The 17,147-nt window shown below is 40.9% G+C and overlaps 2 protein-coding genes across 5 annotated transcripts; one reads left to right on the top strand and one right to left on the bottom strand.

The window, feature by feature from the left end:
- Nucleotides 1–2: 2 nt before the first annotated feature.
- On the top strand, nucleotides 3–12,277 carry LOC308328684 (calpain-1 catalytic subunit-like). Of its 2 annotated transcripts, XM_080782721.1 has the most exons (23): nucleotides 3–113; nucleotides 2,219–2,236; nucleotides 2,909–3,155; nucleotides 5,111–5,180; nucleotides 5,604–5,722; nucleotides 6,244–6,377; nucleotides 6,541–6,709; nucleotides 7,121–7,204; nucleotides 7,303–7,388; nucleotides 7,504–7,578; nucleotides 8,215–8,375; nucleotides 8,662–8,831; nucleotides 8,960–8,971; nucleotides 9,113–9,324; nucleotides 9,413–9,452; nucleotides 9,703–9,768; nucleotides 9,995–10,052; nucleotides 10,226–10,290; nucleotides 10,404–10,472; nucleotides 10,569–10,647; nucleotides 10,739–10,852; nucleotides 11,017–11,072; nucleotides 11,335–12,277. In XM_080782721.1, the coding sequence occupies exons 3-23, from the start codon at nucleotides 2,910–2,912 to the stop codon at nucleotides 11,359–11,361; spliced, it is 2,112 nt and encodes a 703-aa protein (XP_080638847.1). In that variant the 5' UTR covers nucleotides 3–113; nucleotides 2,219–2,236; nucleotide 2,909; the 3' UTR covers nucleotides 11,362–12,277. The 2 variants fall into 2 exon arrangements, with proteins under 2 accessions (XP_080638847.1, XP_080638848.1); XM_080782722.1 differs by lacking the exon at nucleotides 2,219–2,236 and having other exon boundaries at nucleotides 28–113.
- A 247-nt stretch (nucleotides 12,278–12,524) lies between these two features.
- On the bottom strand, nucleotides 12,525–15,153 carry mrpl14 (mitochondrial ribosomal protein L14). Of its 3 annotated transcripts, XR_013965219.1 has the most exons (4): nucleotides 15,011–15,124; nucleotides 14,695–14,784; nucleotides 13,512–14,114; nucleotides 12,525–13,479 (listed from the first exon to the last, which is right to left on the bottom strand). XR_013965219.1 is itself a non-coding variant. In XM_080781324.1 (3 exons), the coding sequence occupies exons 2-3, from the start codon at nucleotides 14,763–14,765 to the stop codon at nucleotides 13,748–13,750; spliced, it is 438 nt and encodes a 145-aa protein (XP_080637450.1). In that variant the 5' UTR covers nucleotides 14,766–14,784; nucleotides 15,011–15,124; the 3' UTR covers nucleotides 12,526–13,747. The 3 variants fall into 3 exon arrangements, 2 of the variants coding, with proteins under 2 accessions (XP_080637450.1, XP_080637451.1); XM_080781324.1 differs by having other exon boundaries at nucleotides 12,526–14,114; XM_080781325.1 differs by having other exon boundaries at nucleotides 12,527–14,114; nucleotides 15,088–15,153.
- Nucleotides 15,154–17,147: the final 1,994 nt, after the last annotated feature.

A 17,147-nucleotide genomic window follows, 5' to 3' on the forward strand; every position in this document is an offset into this window, starting at 1 on the left:
CTGGCTTTCCCGCAGTGTACACTCTCGTCCACTGCACCACTGTACTGCACACTGATTTATGACATTATTACACTCCAACTCGTCAGAGAGAGCCGGAAGTTCCCTTCAGATTGGTGAGTGTTGTCATTATTTATTTTGTCATCTAAAGAGTATAGAATAATAGGCCGTGAAGGTATAATACTGTAGTTAACGGTGCGCTTTTCGAAGCAGCCTGTCATTCATTTACACCTCCCCCTATCTTACGTTTTCTGCATACGTAACGCTACCAGGCTGAACACTGACAACTGATTTCATGTCATAAATACTGACAAGTTACAAAATACTAACTTATGAATGATACATGTATTGTGATATATGTGTGCCGGTTTGTCTCTATTGTATTGTATTATAAAGCTCTGAATTCCATTCCACTGCTGGGATAAGTACGTGCCGCAAGTTCGCAAAGAAAAGGACCGTCCTTTAGACTTAGATACAGAACAGGTGCTATAAAGTAGCTATTTGAGCCCACGCCTCTTTGTATCAAACATGGTGCCTTTGATGATAGCTGCAGAGAAATGTTACAGGCAGACATAGATACCATCAAACAATACTAGCTCGAGTCTCTGCGCCCCATAGCGTTAGAAGGAATACACAGTGGAACCAAGCTTTTCTGTTACCACTGAGCTATTTCTTTGCAAACTGTTAATAAAGTATTCAATCAATCGAAAAATTCCTTACAACGCTATGGGCCAGAGAGCTAACAACATACCAACAGCGTGGGTCAGTCCCTCGGACTCCCTCCCTCTTGTTTTCACTTTATTGGGGAAACGGGACACCACCATGCAGTAGGCCTTGCAGTATTGTACTGTCGGGGAAGCTCTTAGTTGTGTTGTCACTGGCGTTTTGTTGAGGTTGTAATACTGTGGATGACTTCACTATAGGACTGCGTGGATCAGCTTTTCTATGAACACGAAATAAAGAGGCACCGTTTCGTCACCAGCCGCTTGCTCGCTCTTCCACACAGCCTATGTGGCCCCAGACACACAGAGACAGACAGACAGACGGGGGGGGGCATTCATGTAAATACAAGAATAAAAAACACTGGGCTCGGGGACCAACGTCCTTGGCTATAGAATTTGCAGGCCTATGTACAGTATTTTTGATGAATTGAACATGGTGGACCCTCTTGTAAACAAGTGTAATGCTTAATTGGGTCGTCCACTCACAGTTAACAGTCTTTGTATCGAGTTTGTGCTTGAAATGTACTGTAATTCTGCAAACTGTTAATAAATATTTCAATCAATCAATCACACACGAACGCGCGCGCGCACACACACACACACACACACACACACACACACACACAAGGCACAGAGCTTACATGTTTTATTCAATCATTCACTCACTCACTCATTCGCTCATTCATTCATTCACTCATTCATTCATTTTCAGTCACAGAGAGTCAGTCCATCTCTCACTGTGTCCTCCCTGCAGAATGCTTCCTATAGAAACTTGCTCATTAACATTCCTTTCGTGTGCAGTGGACCATGTTGCTTGCTGTAAACTTAACCAGACTGTGGTAGTTCACTTCTCAGAGCTATTTCACTGTTAAACATTACACCGACTTAACAGCCAGACTGCAAAAACGACATTTAACTTCTTCTTCTTTTTTTTTCTTGCATAACTAAATACATGGTCAATTATCTGGTGAAGTGACTAAAAGTTCCTAATGAGAGTTCTTCTCTGGCAGCAAAAAGCAAGTGCACCCTGCCAGCAGCAGCACTCAGAGAGGAGAGAGGGACTGTTAGGGGAAACTCTAAACTCCCCCAGTGTCTGCTTTCTTTCTTCTCACAACACCAAAGCTTGTTTGAACAGTTTCTGTACACTGTAAGGAAATTGTGGTCCTGTAGTGTAGAGCAGTGGTTCCCAAACCTTTCAGCCCGTTACCCAAATAAAAAAACAGAAATTAGATATTCGCCCCGGGAAGTGAGAACCATGGCTATTTTCACTACTTCTTAAATATTTGTTCTAATTTCTATTTCTCTTTAATTTCTTCATGACATTACTGACATTACCGGTTGGGACCCACAAATGGGTCCCGCTCCCGACCCACTGTTTGGGAACCAGTTATGTAGAGGCTACAATAATAATGATAAATATATGTTCACAGCACTTCTGAAGTATGGTATTTTAAGAAAGTCCTATATCAATGCCAACTATGTTTTTCTTATTCCCTCAGCTTGCTCATAGACACAAGGTATCATGTTTGAGTTATAAATCTATGGTGGTGGTGGTGTGCTTACTCTGGCTCATATACTGCTGAATCACCTGCTGTCTATAATCTGTATTTATACACATAACAGTCTAATATTTGTTCTGTTCTGTTGGCTTTTATATTTGCCTGCATTAATTTTTAGCATGCTTACTGTAAATACAATTTTAGTCTCCCCTCCCCATTACAACACAAAAATAAATAAGACACTACAACGGTTGATAGCTTCAAGTATAGTATAGTCAAGAACAGTAGTACGTTAATGCTTCATCGGTTTGCTATTATAACTTGCCTTTGGTTTAACATGGCAAAGTGGAAGATTTGTGTTTGGATAATTTGTGCTAAATGCAGGTTGCTGATCTCCTCTGCCATGAATAAGTGCAATGCCTCACTGATGTGTCAGTCAGACCAGATTAGTAGAAGCCAGATCCAGTCCATGATGATGATCAGCAGGGGCAAAAGATAATTTGGAATGGATTTCTGAAGACATAATAACATAGAAATCACCCTGTAGTGAACCCAGCATGACACCAACTCAACATGACGGCCGTGCTTCTGGACTAGCGTAGTAGCGTGTGCTGCTGTTTAGCATGTTGCTATTTATAGTTGTTGGTACCATCCACACCCACCCTGCCTTGTATTTTTATCTTGCACCAGTATGAATCCAGCGGGAGGGATCTCTGCAAGCATATACGCCAACAGGCTACGAGCGGAGGGCATGGGATCCAATGAGAGGGCGCTGCCCTTCTCCAACCAGGACTACGAGGCACTGAAGCAGGAATGTCTGGAGTCTGGGTGCCTGTTTGAAGACCCCTGCTTCCCGGCAGAGGCTCCATCCCTGGGCTTCAAGGAATTGGCCCCCAACTCCTCCAAAACCAGGGATGTGGAATGGATGAGGCCCACGGTAAAGAGTTAACCACTTAAACCCTCTATACTTGGTGAATTGGACTTCAGAATCAGACACACCATCACTATCACATCACAGGTTTACAGGTGTAAAACAGTCGATGAAATTCATTTTTTGTGCGCAAGCTCCATCATTTTGATTGTTTCCAGGGGGGCAAGGGAAGGACTCTTAGGCCCAAACCACACCAGCTGCAACTCCTTGCAACTGCCGTTGGGAATAATGGTTGCAAGTAGTTGCAAGGAGTTGCCTGGCGACCCTCTTTTGTGGTTAGGGCTGAAGTCTACACCAAATCTCTTCACCAAAAATAAACGATCTACAAGCTCACTGCGTGATGCGTTGTGAGTTTGTAGATCCGCTCTTTTTCAAGTGATTTTCAGTTCACTGATCAATTTAACAAAAGGAGAGCCGGCACCCTCCCCCGTAGGATTTCTGCTTTAATAATCTGTCTGGGATTAATCTCTCTATCATTGATGCGTACTACTCACTGAACAATTTATTAATTACATTTTCATTTTAACAGATTTGTCTGTGGAATTCATATTTCTATCCAAATGAGACATGATTATTTTGTGTGCACACATGTATGAAGTTGCCCTTCAAGAAACACAACCTATCAAAACTTGTGTGTACACAGTAAAATGAAGTGATAAATGAAACAATTGAACCCATTTGGACTATACTTTTGACACTACTAAGCACTTTACTTGGACTCTTAAGGGTCCACTTTACTTGGACTACTAAAATGTACAGGACAGATGCATAGTATGCAACATCTGAGTAGGCATGAACCCTAGTCAATCAACAACTGAGTGAGTGGTCAAATAAAACCACCCAGATTTGGCCTAATTTCTACAAAGTAACTAGGATTAGCGGGCAGACATCAAATGTAGCATCTGTCTAAATAGCATATTGTTCTCAGCATCCATGGACATGTAATCATCATTAATCTATCTAATCTAACACATTGCACATTCATCTGTAATAGCACAGCTAGCATCAATCTAAATAGGCAAAAACTACTGATACAAATAAGTAGTGCTGCTGGGGGTAGGTGGTGTTTTGACTGAGGTATTTGCTGGGTGCGACGTGCTTTTCACATCAACAGACTTGTTGATGTCAAAGGCACTCAGTTTACTTCAGGCCAGTTGTCTCTAGTCTGCATATAAACATGCCAGGCAGTCACATGCATACCTATAGAGCTGGGACCATGTCTGGGGCTGAACAGGACAAGTAGGGACAGGAACGTCTTAGTCTCCAGACCACTGCAGCTGTTGGCAGTCCGTGCCATCCTCTGACCACTCGTCCACTCCCTATCATATTTGGTTACTTCACTTGATTTCGTTTCAATAACACATTGTCAATATACAGCACAGTATACTGTAGAATGTAGATGGAGAACAGCGTTTAGTGTGTTTATTATTAGTTGAGCCGCTGCAAAGCAGTGAGTGCAAAACTATTGTAAATGAGGCTGTCTATTTCAGTGTGGTGTGTGTGTGTGTGTGTGTGTGTGTGTGTGTGTGTGTGTGTGTGTGTCACTGTCTGCAATTTTGACCACCAGATGGTGCTGCAAACACAGCTCGAATATAGTATGCACACACATTTCTAGGCTGCCTTGTTTGATTATTAGCTGTTCATTTCGCCATTGCTGTTGAGCCCTTTGGAGGTGTCGCAGGCCTATCATCGAAACACCTATGAAGGAGGGTGCCCAGTTCTGTCTAAGGGATTGTACTAGTATCTAGTGAAGTGAAGTCCTATAAGCTGTTCATTCAACTGTTCATTTACAGTTGAATGGTGGATGCTGCTAGGTAGTTGGTTATTATGTAGGTCATTCCTAAAACATAGTGAATTATTATAATACTGTGTAAATGAAATTAGAATTACGTATAATTGTTGTCTGAAAATGAGAATTCAAGTATGCTAAATGTAATCAGTATACTTTCATTTGTGTGTAGGAGCTGACAGATGACCCTCAGTTCATCCTGGGCGGGGCTACCAGAACAGACATCTGTCAGGGAGCACTAGGTGAGTTCTGATAGGCTAAATCAGTTGGAAAAGGTTAACACAAGTGTGCACTGGAAGTGCTCTGGTCGATCGATGGAGAGATAATGTAAAAGCTTGCTGAAAACGACAGAACTGGAAAAACATCTGGTTTGAATGAAGGCAGTGAATGCTGATTCTTTGAGATGCTTTCCCCACTCATCTTAGTGCTATAATTGAATCATGGTGAACCGAAAACTAGATTATGTAGAGTGACATAGGAAATGATTGCCCCCTCTTTGTTTGGAAAATGGATCCTTCTGGATACAGTGACTGATACTTACGCTTACCATTGTTAACACAAAAAAAACTGTGTTAACAACCTGCTACATTCTTTATCTCCTTGTCATAATGATGATCTGATCATCTTTCTCTCTCTCTCTCTCTGATTCCTTTGCGGATTGACAGGTGACTGTTGGCTGCTTGCAGCCATTGCTTCCCTCACCCTGAATGAGAGGCTTCTTCATCGAGTCGTCCCACACGGCCAGTCCTTCCAAGAGGATTACGCTGGAATCTTCCACTTCCAAGTACATAACCCATTTAGACCTGAGGACGATTTTACAAATGTCTTCTAAATCCTGACAGTTTTCTGAAAAACCCATGTTTCTATATCAGTCGTCTTCAAACATTTTCATGTCAAGGACCCCCAAGATTATATGTAATTGGCTGCCGACCCCCATCTGAAAATATGTTGTTCCAGGGAACCCCCAGAAGCAAAGATTTGAGTTAAAAAATTTCACTCTGAAATAATATATATTCAAAGATTTGCACCACATTTTCACGATTAAAAGAAAATAGCAGACCTACAAGCTCGTAACGTGGCACTCGTGCAGCGGTATGAGCTTGTAGATCTGCTATTTTTCAATGGCTAAAGTACAACATAATACTTAAAAACACCAAAAGGGGTTCCCGGCTTCCCGCCTAGAATGGGTTAATATAACAGTCTCCTGGCAATGAAACGATATGTCCATTCACTAGCAGGAAGCTAATACTTATGTCTTTGAATAATGTTTGAATATTATAATTTGAATATTATTTTGTGTTGCAGTTCTGGCAGTTTGGAGAGTGGGTTGACGTTGTGATTGACGACAGATTGCCGGTCAAAGACGGAGAGCTCATGTTTGTTCACTCTGCTGAGGGCAATGAATTCTGGAGTGCTCTGCTGGAGAAGGCATATTCCAAGTATGTATTTAAAGGCTCCACCCAACTGTTGAATTATTCAGTGCTAGTCCTTCTTCCTCCAGCTATAAAACGGAAAGCCACCCTCCCAGCAGACACATTCACAAGCACTCTGACTGATGCCTTTAAAAATTAACTATGGTATGTGTGTATTATGTGGTTGCAGGCTGAATGGCTCCTATGAGGCTCTGTCAGGAGGCAGCACCACTGAAGGGTTTGAGGACTTCACCGGGGGAGTGTCAGAGATGTATGAGCTCCGCAAAGCGCCCAAAGACCTGTACAAGATCATTAGCAAAGCCCTGGAGAGAGGCTCGCTGCTGGGCTGTTCGATCGATGTAAGTGCTGGGCCTACGGGCAAACCACCACGGCCCCATCAATACAACAATGCTCTTCAGTTTTTGAAATGCTGAGCATTACCGAAAGCATTTCCAATTAATTTGTCTCACAAATAGGGCTGGGCAATATATCAATATTATATCGATATCGTCCTGATATGAGACAAGATATTGCCTAGTATTTTGGATATTTGTAATATCTTGATTTTGTACTACACACACACGCATGTGACTGTGACACACATGTATCTTTGTTGATACTACTTTATACTAGTTATGGATGCACTAAACAATGTTTCATTGTATGTCTCATACAGTGACAAATAAAGATCTTATCTTATCATATTGCTCAGCCCTACTCTCAGATCATTCTTATTGAAATGCACTGAACATGTTTTCACGTAAATACAGATCACCAGTGCCTTTGATATGGAGGCAGTGACATTCAAGAAGCTTGTGAAGGGCCACGCTTACTCACTTACTGCTGTCAAGCAGGTCTGTGTTTTCTTGTTGATCTATCCATATTAGTTTATGTACAGTAGACAGTATGTTATCTGTGAGACCATGCCCCTCAACTCCACTGTGCTATGTAGGTAGAATTCCGTGGTCACACAGAAAGGCTGATCAGAGTGCGTAACCCCTGGGGACAGGTGGAGTGGACTGGTGCCTGGAGTGACAAGTGAGCCTGGAGATCCAAACATTGCCTACAGCAAAATCACTTACTAGATCCATTTGATAGTCTATTGATTGATTTTATAACCACTCAAACTGCTCTTATCTGTCTCGTTGTTCAGCTCCCCTGAATGGGATGAGATTGACCCATCGGAACGCGAAGATCTGCATCTTCAAATGGAAGACGGCGAGTTTTGGTAAGATCTCTGAAACTTCCTAAAATGTTCCATCCATGTTATATTCCGCTGTTGTCATAAAATAGGATACCGGTCAGGGGGGCAGTCAGACGGATATTTTGTGAAGCCACTAAGGAAATGAAAGTTCATATAATGGCCTGTTGTGGCGCTCTCATTGGGCTCAAAAAAACCCATAGCCCCATAGAAGTCCATGTATTTGGGCCCAACTTCACCTAGACTGTATTACCTTAATAAACATGGTCATGAATACTTTTTGCTTCCAGTCACTAGTTTAAAGTCTCATTTCTAATGTCATAATATTCTTTTTGGAAAATTATGGTCCCATTTATTAAAAAAATGACCATAAAGTCGCGCATGTTCTGAGGGGCGTGGCTACCGTTACAGTCTATGAACGGGATCCCCCACCCACTCGAGTCAAAATAAAAACCAACGAAGAAGAATGGGGAAGTCCCGCCTCGTTGTCTGGGCCAGCCAATGGGCCAGCTGGCCTGAACTGGGCCAAAACGGATCTAGAAAGATGGCGACTTCCATTGCAAGGACTGACAGGCTTCATTTTACGTTCACGTTAGACCCGCGGAACGCTTTGTCCATATTTTTTACAGTCTATGATACCGGTATGTATTCTCGTTAATCCAGGATGTCCTTCAATGAGTTCTTGAGGCAGTTTTCCCGTCTGGAGATCTGTAACCTGACTCCAGATGTTCTGGATCAGGACAGTGTGAAGCACTGGAACACTATCAAGTTCTACGGCACGTGGAGGAGAGGCAGCACTGCTGGGGGATGCAGGAATAATCCCAGTGAGTCCTAAGAACATTTTAACAAGTTAACAAAATGCTCAAATATAACAACTAAATAGCCTAGATCTTTATTATCAATAAATAATTAATTGTATTTTATGCTCATTGTTGTTCTTCGCATGGGCACTATAGGCCTATTATCATTGTCATAAAATCTGGGAGATTGTCAAAATAGCTTCCATCATATTATGAATATAGTCAATTACAGGCATAAATATAGTATATTGTTGTTCACTGATTGTTACTGCAAGCAACACATCAAATGGGTCATCTGCACTCTGCACAGACACGTTTTGGATCAACCCCCAGTATAAGATCACTCTGCTGGAGGAGGATGATGACCCAGAAGATGATGAGGTAGCATGCAGCTTCCTGGTGGCTCTTATGCAGAAGGACAGGCGGAGATATCGGCGCCATGGCCAGGATATGCACACCATTGGCTTTGCCATCTATGATGTGAGAGCAGGGCAGGAAAAAAAACATTTCTAAATTCATATTGTTCATTCTTCACCACTACTGAAATATAACCTCTGCTCATGCAAGTAATGTTTTTTTCCCCCTCCTTTTTTTATCTTTTTGTGCAGATCCCAGACGAGGTATGGCCTAACACCAAATACCACCACTACCGAGACTGCACAGCAGCATTATGATTAATATACTGAGAGAATATTTGTTGTTTTCTATTGCCACTGATGTGTAAGAGTTTCCAACACCAGTTTTGTCATGTAATCCCTCAGTACAAGGGTTGCCAGAGTGTCCACCTCAAGAAGGATTTCTTTCTGACGCACTCATCCTGTGCTCGCTCTGATACCTTCATCAACCTGCGAGAGGTGAGCACGCGTCTCCGTCTGCCCCCGGGGGAGTATCTCATCGTCCCATCCACTTTCGAGGCCAGTCAAGAGGCCGACTTTGTCCTCAGAGTCTTCACTGAGAAGCAGTCCGAAACAGAGTATGTGGCCATTATTTTCATTAGCTGGATCAGTGGATATGCATGTTCGTACCTTTGGCTTATATCAATACGTGTTTTTCCTTTGCAGAGAAATGGATGATGAAATCGGTGCTGACTTGGAAGATGAGGTAGTCTTCTGGATGTTCTTGAGCCAGACGTGATGATAATGACATTGTAACTTAGCCATTTAGCCATATATAATTTACTTAATTGTACGATGATAGCTAATCTACAAGCTCCAAGCTTGCAGATCCACTATTCTCACTATTTTAAAACTTTTTCTTGCCATGCGCAAAATAGGAACGCTAGGGTTTAAGTGGTTAAATGATCAGCATCGTACCTCAATGCATCACATCTCCATTGCTTGTTTTCCCACAGGAAGAAATATCTGAGGATGATATCGATGACTCTTTTAAGTCCATGTTTGCTCAGTTAGCTGGTGAGGTAAGTTTCCAGCCCCAGGAAATCATACTTAACCCATATAGGACTGAGGCAGATTATAAAATCCTTCCAAATGTTTTCTGAAAAACAATTATGCTGCTATATATACTGTATATAGCAACAAGAACCCCAAAATGGGTTCCTGTCTTGAAGGGTAAAACATCAAAAATCTATACAACACTTTTCCAACGTTTTTAAACATTTGTATATTTTCTCATGTTCTTTTCAGGATATGGAGATATCGGTGCATGAGCTCAGGACCATTCTGAACAGAGTGGTGACTCGACGTGAGATATATTTGTTTATAATTCATTCCTATCGGAAAGTTAACACATCAGTATTACTTTCCATTCACTGTTAATGTATTCAATGACAGCACGACAGCATGTTCTGTCATTGTGTAAAACAATGTAGCCTGAATTGGTTCAACTGTCAGATAAATCTATTTTTGTCATTTCAGACAAAGATCTGAAGACTGATGGATTCAGTTTGGAGTCCTGTAGGACTATGGTCAATCTCATGGATGTATCCTCTTGTCAGTCATGAATAATATAAAGGGAGAAATATCAGTATAGTATCATAGTAAGTTAGTGACAATCTCTAAGAGTAATTTCACACCTTGACTCAGTTATTCCCAGAAAGACGGCAGTGCACGTTTAGGCCTGGTGGAGTTTCAGCTCCTCTGGAATAGGATCCGAAAGTGGCTGGTAAGAGTTTGTTTGGATATTAGTGAACATTGTACAGTTTTACTTGTACATCTGGAGTTTATTTTAATTTCTTTCCATCTCTGCCTCTGTTTGCAGGGTGTTTTTAGACAGTTTGACCTCGACAAATCAGGGGCCATGAGCTCGTATGAAATGCGTCTTGCTGTGGAGGCAGCAGGTACAATATTTGAGAGCACTTACTGTATCTATGCACGCAAATTACATACACACAAACAAGCCATTGTAACTTCCGATCTCTTTCTATGAAGGTTTTAAACTGAACAACAGACTGAACCAGCTTCTGGTGGCACGGTATGCTGAGAATGAAGTCATTGACTTTGACAACTTCATTTGCTGCTTGGTCAAACTTGAAGCCATGTTCAGTGAGTACTCTTCCTCTACAATATAAGTGATGTCCATGTATTCATAAATAAACAAAACGGTGATATTCCCCTGATCATAAATAACAAACGGCAGACGTTTGCATACTGTACTATACTGTATGAAGACATACTTTTACATATTCATTTCATTTTACTTTCAACAGGATCTTTCCAGCACCTAGATAAAGGAGAAGGCATGGCTGAAATGAACATCACAGAAGTGAGTTCTGTATCAAAATTACATTATTTGATTTGCGGTTCAACCATCTATTGTTGCTAGAGAAGGAATAGCCTGTCAGGTGTGTTCACCTCACCACTAGAAAATGTGAAACTATAATATGATCAGTTATGTTGTTTTGCGCAGGAAAATGGTCACATGGTCCACCAAAGCTGGAACATTAAAAAAACCTGAGTTATTTACAGCCTGTCAGCATGTTGTTCATCCATTTGACCAATTCCTGTGATTTTCCCCAACATTCTAGTGGCTATACATTACCATGTGTGGTTGAAGAGGCCCTTTTTACCAGAGATGTACAGAAAATCTAGAGCGTCTGCGTGTGCCATGGAGCCGGAGCCCTGAACACCTTCAGCCTTAGTGTCCTGTTGATTACCGATCCTTTACACACACCTCAATAAATGTATACAACGGTAAGAGCTGTGTAATATAGAATACGACCAAGCTAATTACCTCTCCCCCAAATCTTGGGTTTGCTATGCAAAAGATGTAAAAAAGCAGAGTTGCTATGCTGCAATCATCTTCACTATGATGCACACACACACACACACACACACACACACACACCTGTCAACTCTTGATGTAAACGGCATGGGTCAACGCATGATAGATAACTGCTTATGTACATACTGTAGTATCAGAACTTTGTATTGCCCCACATGCTCGTAAACAAATGGGAGAAAGAAATAGTCGGTTTATTCATTCTTTGACATGTAGATTAATTTGTTACTGCAGTGGTTCGGATTATACCTAATTTGTTATGTAGCATTTTTACTTTGCAAGTTTTTTTTTTTAACACCAATATTTCAATGTTCAACCAGTAGGTGGCAGTGCAGATGTTGTAGAAAACCTCCGATTTGCCTCAAATATACTGTAGAAGTGAAGTTTTCCCCTGAATTGAACTTGAAGTCAAGAACATTACCTGAAATTAGTAGATTTGTAATGTTACAATTGTTCAATTCAGGGATACGGTTAGTGAAGTTTAATTTGTAATTCAAGTAGTGAGCTTCAGTTTAGACCACCAGTGTTATTTTTATTTACAGGCGTGAATGTGAATTATGTAAGCCTTGCTCCTTAATCATAGCACCATGTGATTGTCAAGACACTGTTAGAAAGGGAATGCCATTACTGTGTGTATGGTGTTTTTGAATGTATGTTGTGCCTTCAATAAATGTTAGCCCTAAAGCGTTTATTGGTATGTTGCATTCAATTTCTTGCTGTTCATAGTGCAAGAAAAATCACACTCATGAAGTGAGGGGCACTCTTATCATACATCACATTCTGGCCAATCACTTTTGGCATCACATTCTGTGCTCAGTAGGGATGTTCCGATGAGAGAATTTGGCAGATATCGATATAATTTATTGCCAATATGGCCGATGTCGATTATGATTTAATTCTGTATTAAACAAATATTTGGGCCATTCTGAAAAAGGCAGAATTTGAAGGGGAAAAAAAGCAATGCCTCTTTATTCCAAAACTAGGGATGCAGTTATTTAAATGTTGGCTCATATCCCAAAAAACAGCTTAAATATAATATAGTATATAGTTTTTTAAGTTCCAGCCATTGACTCTTTCGAAAGCTTCCCCAGAAAACACCGATATAATTTGCAGCCTTCATCACAAAAGGCTTTTAAATTTATTTTTCAAAATAAAATATCTGCTATATCCGATAGTATACAGATTTCCGATTAATTGGTTTAAGGCCAATATCGGCCGATACCGATGTGTTTGCCGATTAATCTCCCATCACTAGTGCTCAGCCAATCAAATCAAATCAAATGGGGTACACAAACACACAAAGCAAACATGAGGATGACTGCTTTTTTCGGTTATTTGTGGTAGAACTCATGACTTGCACTCACTGTAAACTGTTATATTTATTGTAAGCATCAATGATGCATTGCATCCTAAAGAGTGAAATGGGACAGTCATCTTACCCACATAATGGAATAATTATTCATTCCTCCCCAAAATACACAATGTTTTGTGCACTGCAAGCACATGAAGTGGGAAGCAATTTTACATATTGAGGACAGTGACCAAAGCCAAAGATTATGAACAGTTGAACACAGTACCACTTTATAGAGAACAAATGTAATTGGTTGAAAAATGTACAGTCCGATAAAAACAAAAACTCAAAAGATGCAGTAGAACTTATTTTATTAGACCTATATACTTATTAGACGAAGGACTGACAGCGTTCTACAAGCTGGTGTGCCACAGGAAACTGAAGACGACCACCGGGACTTTCTTCAAGGGGAGTCTCTTTTTTGCAGAGCCTGGGTTTCGATGGGTGCTGATGGGACCGTACGCTTGTTTTACAGCACCAGCTACTACTAGTAGGGCCTCACAAAAACTATGCCTGAACCTAACCCTAGAAAACCTATGCCTGGCCTGGACCGTGGCTCAGGGTCCAGGCACCTTGGCCGGTAGTCCGAGTCGACAGCCTTTACTGCATGTCACTCCCCCTCTATAATTAAAAAAAACACCTATGCCACCCTAAACCCAACGTTAACCTGTAAAACAAGCTCCCCCTCAGCGACCATCGACAAAAAAAAGTCTCCCCTGCTTCAAGACCTTACCGTCACCAGGCCAGAGTAAAACACATCAACGCCAAGCTCTTCAGCTGGATAATAAAGCAGTCCATGACACTGTCACTATACAAATGTATTAGCAATGGCAAGCAGTTTGGAGTAGTCTCCTTCCATTTTGCGCAGATGTGTAGGTAGGGGGACTTTAATTCTTGTTCCTGTAGGGTTGCCATTGTCCTCTATTAGGACAACATTGTTAGAATCAAAACGTGGAGTCATGCGGTCTCCGGGCATCTTGTGTCCAACAATAAGTGCCTTCTTCTTCTGTCCTCTGATGGCGAGCAAAACTTTGTCACCGACTTTCCCCACCCCATTTTTGGTGTAGACATGGATGACTCTTGGTGCACGATGATATGAATGGCTTCCAAGAGTGCTGTTATCCACAACTCGTACTCTTGTCATCTTCTGGATGGCTGCTGCAACTGCGGACACACTGCAGGACAAAGCTTATATTAGCCAATAGCTACTGGCAATCAAACACACAATACACAACTTATATTATCGCTTCCCCTGCTGACAATCTACTAAGCCAATACCGGTAACTAAATACACAATGCATTTTTGGAGTCCAAAAATCAAGATGTTACAATCAGACTTAGGTCTCGTAGATCCGCCTTTTTTGTCAGTAGTGAGTAATTTTTAAACACAGATGTGAATCTGACATCGGCTCCACAAATGTAAACTCATTATCTACAACTGTAGAATAATGTAGCATACTACATACATAGATATGTAATAAATATATGTAATACATACATAGATACTTGAGGAGAAAAGATCAGTGGTGTGATAATGCTGTAAATGAGTTTGTAAAGAGCAAAACAATCTTGCCAAACATATCAATTTGATACACTATATCTTCGCTGCCCAGGTATGTATTTAGAGTGTGCTTAAGCAAATACAAAAAAGTAGGCCTATAGTTGTTCAAAATTTAAAAGATTTAATTAAATACTAAAAAGACCAAGAAAGACCCTGTCACTACCATGGAGGTAAATGCAAGCTCCTTAACGGACCTGAAAACTCTCTGGTGTGTTGTTGGGCTGAGCCCAATGAAGGATCTTGACAGATGGTGGATAAGAGACATGACCGAAGCAGACACCAACCTAGTTAGAACACAACAAACGGAGGATTAAACCAGACACCAACCTAGTTAGAGAAGTACATAAATAGACAGTTTAGCTCGTTATGTAGCCATGTCTGGTCTTCAGCAAAGCAAGCAATGCACACTAACACTAGCCACTGTGTCCAAGGTTGGCTAACGCTATGCTAATCAGTGAATTGTCAGGTTGGTTCATTGCGTTAAATATATATATATATATCACCACGCACGTGTGACGTGTCGTATCAATAAGTCCTCTACTGTAGACGTTTTAAAAGGAGATAAACTGAGATCATGGATTGATTACCTTCCACTTCTCACACACACACACGCTGCAACATGAATGTCAAAACGTTTTGCGTCACGAAAACGCGACGCAGGGGAAGCAATTTGGCCTTTATGTGACTACTAGCGATGGTAAAGAACAGATGAAACAATCATCCCACAGGAAAATAATAAATAATAATAAAAAAGTCTACAAGTTAGAAGTAAAACATGTCTTAATCGATCCAAATACAAAATAACTTTGTACGAACAATCAAACTCTGGTTTGACGTCATTAAAACGTGTCAGAAAGTGACGCGAGTCCATCAGCAGATCGTGAGCGAACAATAGCCGATCTATAAGCGCGACGCCTTGTGAGTTTATAGATCGGCTATTTCTGGTGCGCGAAATCGGCGTGTATATAGTGGTTATAGAATCACAAAATATGGACACAAAGTACGCAAAGCGGCTGAGAGACCCGTGGTGGTATTTAGACACGTTCTCTATTACCTAGAGTCCTATAGATAGATCTATGTGTGACTAATTCAATGATTCAAGTGAGGTTAATTTGTCACGCGCCGATATTATATATACAGGTAGCTCAAGCTCAATGTTATTGAATTTGAGTCTCAATGACTCATACACGTACTGCGGAGAGGAAAGTCTGGTGCGACGAGGTTATACAAGTACAAGCAGTGGAATATTGGCACGACATTGATTGATTGATTTATAGAATGGGTACATTTCAAATGAAAGCACAAATCAATACAAAAACTGTTAGATACCCAGACCCAGTAGTCTAGTTGCCAGCCCATAGAGCCCCATTGTGAACCCGGACATGTTGACTTTAGTACACCAAAGTTTTATGTTAGAAATGTTGACCCATAGGTCCCCAGCATGTAGAAACTGCGATGCTAACTTGCATATGTTGAGCAATTTTCATAATTGGCACAATATGTGACCATACCATTAACAACCTATAGAACAACCTATATACACATACAACACATACAACCTATAGTTCAATTTAGAATTGATTTTAAGATTTTATTATTTGTTTTTAAAACCCTAAACGGTTCCCCCCCGTACTCATGGACCCTTACACCCCAGCCAGGGCCCTGAGGTCAGCTGACCAGTGGCTCCTGACTGTTACAGGTCCAGAGGTGACCGTGCCTTTTCAGTGGCCGGCCCCAAACTCTGGAACTGTCCTCCCTACATAGTCTGCCCGCTCCTTAGAGGTCTTTACTTAAAACCCATCTCTTCTCCCTTTTCAATGTTTGACCTAATTAACCTGTGTACTATTTGTGTTGCTTGGATTTTGTTTTACTATGCTACTTGTGTTATTGTATGTTTGCCTCATGATCATATACAGCACTTTGGTTGACCTTCTGGTCTTTGTAAAGAAATAAAGTTTGATTTTATTTGATAGAAGGCAAAAAAATCCAAATTTCATCATGCTTTATGTAGCATGTGACATGTCAAACTAGGGGGTTTTCATGATGCTGAATCCATTCCAAGCATTAGTTTTGCAACAAAGAAAACACTCTTTGGGCTATAAACGGCTATAGCTACTTTGGGGGAGGGTTGTAGAAATTGGAAGTGATAAGATTTGTCTGTTTTCCAGGCTAGTAGTGTACATAGTCTATATGCAAAGTAAATTATACATGGGCTTTTTTTGTTTTTTACATTTATTATAATGTATTTACAATTTCCAAGTCCCCCCTATTTTTGAGGGGTATATAATATGTGCCCCTCCTATAAACAGCTAGCCTATAGTGTAGAACTGCAGATTCTGCATTGACAATGAATGGAGAATTTACGTCATATGTGTCTGCATGAGCAAATCGGCATACGTATGTCAGTGGAAACCCTTGGCCAATAAGGGACCAACATTCTTGATGATGATGTATACAATGATTGTGTGACGGGTGTGATGTTTTGGTTTTATTTAGGGAAGGTCAAGTGCAGTTCGATTGGGGACTATGATGGAAACTAGCATTCTTGCTAAATCCGGTGTATTTACACGGCATTGATTGTGTTGTGCTCATTAATATGCGCTCTCTCCCAAATAAACATATAAATAAACATGCAGTCAGTCTACTT

The sequence above is a fragment of the Protomyctophum bolini genome, assembly GCF_963924005.1.
Source record: "Protomyctophum bolini genome assembly, chromosome: 14".
In the NCBI taxonomy this organism is placed as follows: Eukaryota; Metazoa; Chordata; class Actinopteri; order Myctophiformes; family Myctophidae; genus Protomyctophum; species Protomyctophum bolini.

Excerpts from the sequence above, each read along its gene's own strand:
- LOC308328684 (XM_080782721.1), top strand. The coding sequence starts at position 2,910 with ATGAATCCAGCGGGAGGGATCTCTGCAAGCATATACGCCAACAGGCTA. Across the intron at positions 7,389-7,503 it reads ACTGGTGCCTGGAGTGACAA|CTCCCCTGAATGGGATGAGA; the intron begins GTGAGCCTGGAG and ends CTCGTTGTTCAG. Across the intron at positions 10,853-11,016 it reads CAAACTTGAAGCCATGTTCA|GATCTTTCCAGCACCTAGAT; the intron begins GTGAGTACTCTT and ends TACTTTCAACAG.
- mrpl14 (XM_080781324.1), bottom strand. The coding sequence starts at position 14,765 with ATGTCTCTTATCCACCATCTGTCAAGATCCTTCATTGGGCTCAGCCCA. Across the intron at positions 14,115-14,694 it reads ACACACCAGAGAGTTTTCAG|TGTGTCCGCAGTTGCAGCAG; the intron begins GTCCGTTAAGGA and ends TTTGTCCTGCAG.